We start from the raw sequence: 9,657 nt of genomic DNA on the forward strand, positions 1-9,657 counted from the left end.
ATCCATCACATGACATGTGTAGTCAGCAGACAGCACAGACATGGCAGCATTGTGGAGGCACAAAATGATGGGAGGGGTCTAATATACCATAACCCATCACATCACTTGTGTAGTCAGCAGACAGCACATACATGGCAGCATTGTGGAGGCACAGAGTGATGGGAGGAGTCTAATATACCATAACCTATCACATCACACGTGTAGCCAGCAGACAGCACAGACATGGCAGCATTATGGAGGCACAGAGTGATGGGAGGAGTCTAATATACCATAACCCATCACATCACATGTGTAGTCAGCAGACAGCACATACATGGCAGCATTGTGGAGGCACAGAGTGATGGGAGGAGTCTGATATACCATAACCCATCACATGTGTAGTCAGCAGACAGCACATACATGGCAGCATTGTGGAGGCACAGAGTGATGGGAGGAGTCTAATATACCATAACCCATCACATGTGTAGTCAGCAGACCGCACATACATGGCAGCATTGTGGAGGCACAGAGTGATGGGAGGAGTCTAATATACCATAACCCATCACATCACATGTGTAGTCAGCAGACAGCACATACATGGCAGCATTGTGGAGGCACAAAATGATGGGAGGGGTCTAACATAACAGACACCTCAACAGACTCCTTGAATCACTGACTGAGATTAGAAAAGTCATCAGCCTGATGGTCAGCAACATGGAGTTGCGACCCCATGCTGAGAAGGTCGGGACCCACTTTGGGGTCAGGACCCACAGTTTGAGAACCGCTGCTTTACAGCAATGCACTGTTGTCCCACATATTGGACCTTATTCAGGTCCATTCGGTCCTCCCTGCTTTCGCAGGGAGGACCGATGTTGTGCGTCTGTGCATGTGGAGATGCAGGGCACGTGCAGCCACGGCGAACATTCCGGTGCACTCGCGGGCGGGGGGCAGAGAGGAGGGTGCCCTATTTTAATGGGCATTCCCATGAGTCCATTGGGCCACAGGTTGCCCGCAGCTTAGAGACACCATATAGGTGTCTCTGAACTGCAAGCGCTGGAGAGATCATCAAATGATTTCTCCCCACCTGCGAATGGGCGATTATGTAAATCATCCATTCGCAGCCGTGTGTGCGAGGGGGTGGGAGGGCGGCCGGCTCTGCGGGCAGCAGGCGGCATCTGATGGCCTTGCAAGGCTGCAAAATTCGATCAGACTAAAGTCCATTATCCTGTTCTTCTGTCTGGGCTGGTGCCTGCTCAAGTCTCAGCTGAACTGAATAGCTAGGGTGTGGGTCATGGGGTACACATGCCGAAGGTCAACACTAGGTCCATCACTGAAGATCGTCACCTGAAATTGGTGGACATGGCTAAGGTCGGAAGGTCCAACAATATTAGGCTAGCAATGGGATGGTTGAAGGGCAAAATGCCAATATGAGTTCTTTCGACCTTCATAAGGCGGACCTAATGAACGTATCCCAATTGCCAGATTGGCGAAGCTGATTCTGGGAAATGAAGGAGCAGTGAGGAGAGAGCAATATGGAGGCCAAGTCCACGCATTGCCACTCAGCTATTCCTGTTTCCTCTGATAGTGGGGAACAGAATGCTTAGATCACATTGTGGTTGTGCTTCCTATAAGAAATGTAGAGCACATACACAGTTGCAGGCCCCAGAGGACTGACATTGTTTAATGACTCCAGGATTGAAGCCTTTAGTGACTTCTATCTCATCGACCTGTGCCCGGCAGTGATTGCAAACTAACGTCATTGGCTCTAGATGTTCTTGTATCTTATAATGATTAGGCAGCTCAGCAGCTTGATAAAGCTAGTCCTAAAATTAAGTATTCTTATATGGGTTTCCAATACATTAATTCTTATTAAGCCTCTTAGGGTTTGCACATTATGTAAAGGATCATCATATAATGCTATAGTCCGACAGTCCAGTTCCAGATCACTCATCAAATAAAATATAAGGAATAACTCTTTCAATTTACTCTCCAGACCAATGCAGCATGGGCACCCGCAGCCCACCTAATACAAGGAGGTCTTCTGCCGCTACCTAATGCCTCATCTCAACCACTAGATGGACAGTGATGATGCAGTTGCCGGGATCTATGGCTGAATGGCAGGGTTGGCCTTTCAGCAGTGTCAGTATAAGGCTTCTCGGCACTCTAGACATAACTTCAGGCTACCCCCTTCCCCAACCGCACACTGCCACCAATACCCACTTTCCAGCCCCTCAAGTGAAAGTGTGGCGGTGGTGTCTTAAACATTCCACAGCCTCCATCTGCATTAATTAGAACAAGGCAGACTCGGTGCCATCGCCCCAGTGCCTAAAGTTGCCTATTGGTAGAGCTGGCCCTGTACTTAGCCTACAAATTTTAGTAACGTGCTGTGCATGCAATACACATGGATTATGTGGGGCATATTCAACTAGCCCCAGTCTTTATGCATTTGGATAGCATTGAGCTATAACACCCAAAACTATAAAACTTCTAAACCAGTTTCCTGGTGATGTACACCTTCGGCTAATGTGTGTTAACCCATAGGTACTGGGTTTGGTACCGGGAGCTATGATTTGACACACTGGCTACAGTAAGGGCAGGACATACTTAGACTTCTGTTCAAATCCCACAAGGTTGCAAACAGAAACCCACAGCAACTGAATGGCTATGGGCACTGCAACAAACCCATCCCCGTTGTAAGGCATGCAGTTCCCTGAGTATGCCCCTAGGCTACAGAGGAGAATATGGCAGTGTTTAAAAAGTGCACCTTAAAATACAATAAAACCACAAATTAAATATAACGTCAATAAAAATTTAATCTACTGCAGAAACCAGGGTTTATTTATTTTTTCGGTACTTGTTTCCTAGCACGGCGCCAGCGATTTTAATTGCATCCATTGGGACCCAAAAAATAGCGTCGATTTTTACATTGGAATCAATCAAAAATCGGGGCAATTGGCCCATTTAACATTGTTCCCTATGTAAAATCGCGTCGGTCGCATCGCATGCCATTATAATGGCATGCGATCAACGCGATTTTCTCATTGCCGGCAATAAAGGTTAAGGTATGCGATGACCCACGATGGGCGCCCTGCTAGGAAACAAGTACCATTTTTTCTTTGTTTCTTTTTATTTTTTATTTCTTTTCTTTCACTTTTTCTTTTGATTTCTTTTCCTTTGTTTTATCTTTTTCTTTCTTTCTTTCTTTCTTTCTTTCCCATTTAACAATTCTCGCATTTACAATGCAATCCTGGGCTCTAATATTGCACCCAGTTCACATTGCATAATGTGATCTTATCGGGTGAATGTATCACCCGGCACCCACAGCGAAAAAGGCTCCAAAAGGATCCTGTCCGCGTACTTCGCGACTACTATTCACAGGGACCATTTCCATTGGAGGGTTCCTGGGGAAACCTGCCAGAACTACATCCCACAATCTGTAGTCCATAGGCTACAACAGGGGCCAATATCCAAAATCTGTTGCATCCCTGATATTGGTAAATCGGACAGCATCACCTCCCCGATCGAAACCTATAGGGAATGTAGCAACCAGCTGCCATGGAGCGAATTGCAAAATGCTCTCCACCAGCTCATAGTTAATGAGGAGAATAATCCTAAAATGTAGCCCCTACACCCTTTTTAGCTCCTTACCATAATCTCACTCCAGAAAGTGATGCTTAATTTTGCACTGCTGTAAAATGATGCATTCTGGTATATGTACTTAATTTTAAGCAAGGAATGTCCTAGCGCCGCATCTCACCATTTTGTAAATGACCTCCTGTAAGTCCCAAGTTAAACGGACAACTGGCAACTGGTCTTCATAACATAATAAATTTGACTCTGAGTAAACATTGAGCATTTACGATTTAGAGAACTTCCTAACTTTAGCCACTAGAGGTCACCCTACGATAGAGCAAGCTCATGTATGCATACAGTGAATACTCCTGTTATTTCATTTTTATATAATTGCTAAATTGTTTTTTTGTTTTTTTTAGATTACTTGTTTCATATATTGGATGTCCTGTTCTTTTCGTAGAATATAGGGTTGTTTTTTTTTTTTGTGAGTCTCTTGAAAGCAGGAGTACAAATATGTATGTATTAGTGCACCCACTTTTGCAAGTGGTATCTATCCCCATAAAGAACATTGGGGGTCATTCTGGTTGACTTGCAAAGTTGCGAATTTCGCAGCTTTGCGAGCCAACTAAACTCCGCCTACCCGCCGCTCGTTTGGCGAATTTTACCCGCAGGCATGTGAATGGATGTTTAGCATAAACATCCATTCACAGTCTCGCGTGTGGGGCTGAAATCATTCAATGGACGCCGACCATTGAATGATCGAATGATGGACGCAAATATAAATCAGTGGAGACTGACTTATTTTTGTGGCCAGTTCAGCGAAGTTCAGGGCGGACGGCTGACATCATATGACCGGGACCCTGTGTCACCTATGAATTACCATTGGGATGCCCATGAAACGCTGGGCGATTCCATGGACGCGACCTGTGCCTGCCGGCCCCCGCCTGCACTGCTTTCACCACGTCCGTTCGCCCAAAGAGCTTGCATATGCTAATGTGTATAACATCGCTCCCCTGTGCGAACGCGCAGGCGAGTGAAAAGACCAGAATGACCTCCATTATGTACAAGGTGATAATGCTCCATCCAACCAGCTCCTAACTGTCAATTTACACATTGGAGCTGATTGACTGGAGCATTATCACCTTGCACATAACGTTCCCTATGGGGATAGATACCACTTCTCCAGGCTTCATACATTTACCCCACAGTCTAACAACCTACATGTTACTACTTGCTTTCCACACATGACAATGTGGGACAGAGTCAGTCACCCATGGTTTAATACCGGAGACAGCCAATCATTAAGTCAGTTTTGCCCTGCTGGTAGCGAGCATTGGCCCATAGATTCCTTGTTAGGTGCAGGGATCTATTGCTTGCTCTGCACTTTAAGTCCCATAAGGATTTGTCCTTGCAGCTCCTGAGACTGCAAGGGAAAACAATCTGCATTAAGTGCACCCATTGGGGCTGAACCCACAGTCAATTAAATTGATCGGGGATGACAATTTAGCCACAGGTTAAACCCTGCTGCTAATGGATTCTCCCCCTTTGTATCAGATATTGGGGTATATCCAATTAGTTCTGGGGATTTACCATTACCAGGGGGCATTTTAACATGGACTTTCCTGAGAGTGCGAGGAAAAGGCCCTCTGGGCCTAATGTGGGGTACACACCAGGACGATTTGGCTCAAAATGAGCCAATTTAGATACAATCTCGACCGATTGTATCTAAATCGGCCATGTTTTGGGCCATTTCACTGCCATTTTAATGCAATCCCAATCCGATGAGTGGCCCCGCGGGTACATAGGTATTTTCTGAGATCCTACCTGCAGCAGGTAGGATCTGAGAAACAACCATTGTAGTGGGTGCGGGTCGCGATCACATCAGGTGCCTTTTCTGTGCGGGTTGCGGCTCCTTCAGCTCGTGAGCGGGTGGTATGTTCCTGTGACAACGGGCTCACGAGCAGCATCGTGCTGGTGTGTACCCAGCATTACACACAGGGCCTAATCAAATAGGTCAGAGCATACAATGACCTACTGTAATTGGTGATATCCCATTCAATGTCCCTGTGCATAGATGGAGTGTGACGTGCAGGGGTTGTGTCTGTATGCACACCATCATATCATAGATACTGGCTGTTAGTAGTGAGGCATAGTCTGTCTCTTGCCACAGTCCAGTCATAGATTCTTCCTTTGTCAAAATGGAATTACTCACATGAGTTATGTCTTACAAGTTGCTGCTATATTTATTCAGCAATGAGAAGCATGTACAAGAACCAGGCACAAGAGTGTATAAGTACTTCATCATATATGACTGACGCCGGGGAAACGTAAGTGGCTTGCATAGTATTCCTTAAGTAAAAATAAGCTGCTTACCCTATATAGCTTCTGCTGCAGAGTCCTAATAAGTGCGTCCACATTATCTCAGGGTAAAACAAGTCGTAGGATCCTGATGTTACATCCGTACATTAGTTTGTTCATAGTGAGCTGTGTTAATAACTGGCAGACACAATGAAATACCTGGGGTTCCGAGGTCACATGACTTCTCTTCAAACACCTGCGTTTTCCCTGACACTCCCGCAAAACGACTGGGTACCACCCATAAATGCCGGCTACCTGTCAATCCACATGCGTACAGCCAGCGATAAAAAAGTAGTAGCAGGATTTTATCGCAGGATGGCCTCGTGTATGCGTATTACAGTCTGTCCATTATCGCCCAGCCGCGCGATCAGGTCTCAGTAACCCCAAAAATCTTTACATGGAAATGTCTTTCAACTCTTTAAAAAATGTTACATACAGTAAGTATATCCTATGCTCTATCAAGATTGCAATTATGTGGAGTATATTGTATTTACATTGAATAGCATGATATCTCTCTGCACTTTATATTCTGTATATTCCATCCATGAGATATGGGCTCTGTACATTGCACCTCCATCGATTGTGCGGAGCAAACTTCTGCTGCTCCACAAGTGCCGCCATCTTGCTCTGTAAACACATGTGCTCTGATGATTCCTATGGGACTATCAATTAGGACTTTGGGGGTCATTCTGAATCATTCGGATGGGTCCAAATTCCTCCCCGTTCCGATGTTAGGGGGTTTGTGGCATGCGCATTGTCTTTTATGCGCATGTGCAAATCCTGACTGCAACGGCCGGGGCAAGTTGCTCACTGGCCAGGCAGTTCGCAGAGGGAAGGGAGGGACGGGGATGGGGGCGGTGGCAGCACTGGGCCATGTGAACGCCCAGCATTTCATGGGTGCCCCATGAAAACCCTAGGTGATCCCATGGCTACGGGGGCGGGCCGATGCCTGCCGCACTTCAGCCGACCGCCCTGTATTTGTCCCGGCGACTGCAAATATAAGCCAGTCTCAATTGACTTAATTCGATGGTCGCCGGCCATCGAATGATTTCTCCTGCAGCGGCAGCATGCAAAGGGATGTGTCTTCATTACACATCCCCTCACATGGTTGCAAGGGAAAACGACAGCGGGGGCAGGGATTCTTGGGGGAGCGGGGAGCGATACAGGTGCTTGGTAAGCTGCGAGCTTCGCAGTTTACCAAACTGATTATGATCAGGCCCCTAATGCTGCACCCCGGGCATTTTGCACTCTGTTAATTAGGCCTGTTGTGATATTTGTTTGGTCTATGCATTTCACCCTCATCTTGCCATTGTAGATGCAGATAAAGGCTGCCACTTCCTGCACATTCTGACCTGCGTGCGTCAGAGCCTTGGTTCCGGCATCAGTGAGGTCCTGCTGCAGCGGGTCATTGAGGCACTTGAGAAGAACAGTGACATTATCAGCACAATGGAGAAACATTACACGGCATCATGACTGGGGTGACGGACGTATAGCTCTGCACCAATGGGAGGAAAAGCAGGTTTCCTTTTTTAAATGTATCCTCGTGAAGAAGTTCTGATAAATCACTGTGTACAAAGGACACGAGTAATCCTATTAATATTTATCAATTATACTGAATATGCATTTTTATAACCAATACATTATAATAAAATATTTTAATATGATGTTTATGTTCTGGATATATTGGTGCACTCGCATACAAACGTTTGCCAGGCTGCCTAATTGTTCAATGACTTTTCATTTATGGTTATATCGTTTTGAGCAATGTGTTCTTATCACACAGTCAGAGCATCTGTAGGTGTAGTGTAGCGTTCTGACTGCATCACAGTTCTAAGCATTCACCCCGCACTATAGCACGGGGAGCATGTCGGTAATGCTGGATGTCACATACTCATCTCTTATTGTAATGGGCAAACTGCTGCTCATACTATTACAGCCAGGGCCGTAGCTAGGGGAGTGTAAGCTGTAGTACTGCGCACAGTGCAGACCCGTCTCTGCCCCAGTAGCACTGTATTTGGCTTACAGGGTGACATAACATATATGGGGGGGAATCCTAGAACATTAGATTGCAGGTGATAATGGTGCAGTGCACATTATTGGACCTGGGTGCCGAATGACTGCCCGACAGCGGGGATCCCGACAGGGGCACCGGCAGTGGTTAGGGTTACGTGGAAATAATATTGGTAGTATTCGGGGTACTTGAAAATAATATTGTTCGGGGTACTTGAAAATAATATTGGTAATGGCAGAAAGTCTCCCATTTCCATGGAGCTGAACCACGTTGCGTCGCTTCCAGTTCTGTCTGCAGCGTCTCCTCGTGCTTTTGCCCAACTAGCAATCCACTGGGCGCAAACCCGCGCTGCCCTCAGACATCAGCTATCATTCGCCCCGCGCTAACTCGAGTGGAGAAAGAAGGGGCATTAATCCTACAGTTATTAGCAGCAACCCCAGAGACCGTACACAGAGGGACACGATTCCTGACCGCACACTACTCCTCCGCTACTCCTTAATATAAGGACACATACCGCTCACTTCCACACACTCGTAAGTACTGTGTGTATTGTAAATTGAGAGGAGGGGTACTCATAAATGAAAAGCCTAATCAAGAGGTACAGAAGAGAAAAAAGGTTGGGAACCACTGGTCTAGGAGGAGGGTTCAGATGGATACGCACACTATAAGATTATCTTTCAAATCTGACTGGTTGGAAAGAAAATCTGGTAATGTCTGGGAGCACATGAAAATTGAAAATTTGCTCCCCAAAAAATGGTTAAATCAATTTCTGCAAATTACTGTTTTACTGTATATACATTTCTAGCATTTGGGAGAAAAAGGTTGATTGTAAATTGTTCCCAGACATAAATCGATATTCTATTCATGCTTGTATTTCATCAGTGTTAACACATGAGTGCTGACATGGTGATTGTTAATGTTTTTATAAACAATTGGGCAGCAGGGACAGTGTAATGATTAGCATTACTGCCCCACAGCACTGATGTCATGGGTTTGATATTCATTATGACTGTGTGGAGTTTGTATATTCTCCCCGTACTTGCGCGGGTTTCCTCCGGGTACTCCGTTTTCCTCACACAATCCAAAAATATACTGGTTGGGTAACTGGCTCCCAACAAATATTAACCCTAGAATGTCTGTGTGTGCGTGTACATGTGGTAGGGAATATAGATTGTAAGCTCCACTGGGGCAGGGACTGATGTGAATGGGCAAATATTCTTTGTAAAGCGCTGCGGTATATGCGTGCGCTATATAAATAAATAAATAAACCTGAGTGAGCTGATACCGAATACTTAGACTTCAGCGTCTTTATTTTGGTTTAATTATGCATTAGACTTCTATAGAGTTGTATTACACAGCTGCCTTGTGGATCCACAGAGGATCTTTGTATTGAAGAAGCTTCTCTATGGATGGAAACAGCTGCTGTTGGGCTCCTTCCCATTCCGATTAAAGATTTTGCTACCACTTACACTGATTGCTGGATACTTCAAGCATTCGGATACCTAACACTATTGCCAACTACACTGACATACAGTACAGTATGTGTGTGCTGCTATTTTTGTTCTTTTCTTCCCCTTAACCCTTTCTTTCTCTGGGTACAGTGATCTACAAGGAGAAAGGGCACCTAACAGCGGAACTCAACTGCTCCATTTGAAAAGTATAATGAATAGGTTACAACAGGGTTGCCTACCCTCCCGGAATGGCCGGGAGGGTCCCGGAAATTGGGTCCGCGGATC

The 9,657-nt window shown here is 45.7% G+C and overlaps 1 protein-coding gene across 3 annotated transcripts in view; it reads left to right on the forward strand.

Annotated features, from left to right (window-relative positions):
- The window catches only part of STN1 (STN1 subunit of CST complex), an 81,426-nt gene extending 72,230 nt beyond the window's left edge, over positions 1-9,196 (forward strand). For all 3 annotated transcript variants that reach the window (XM_083149275.1, XM_083149273.1, XM_083149274.1), the window contains one exon: positions 7,226-9,196. In XM_083149275.1, the coding sequence (XP_083005401.1) occupies positions 7,226-7,383 (158 nt within the window). In that variant the 3' untranslated portion in view covers positions 7,384-9,196. The remainder of the gene's footprint in view (positions 1-7,225) is intronic.
- Positions 9,197-9,657: the final 461 nt, after the last annotated feature.

The sequence above is a fragment of the Crinia signifera genome, chromosome 6 (assembly GCF_055691185.1).
Source record: "Crinia signifera chromosome 6, ASM5569118v1, whole genome shotgun sequence".
Lineage (NCBI taxonomy): Eukaryota > Metazoa > Chordata > Amphibia > Anura > Myobatrachidae > Crinia > Crinia signifera.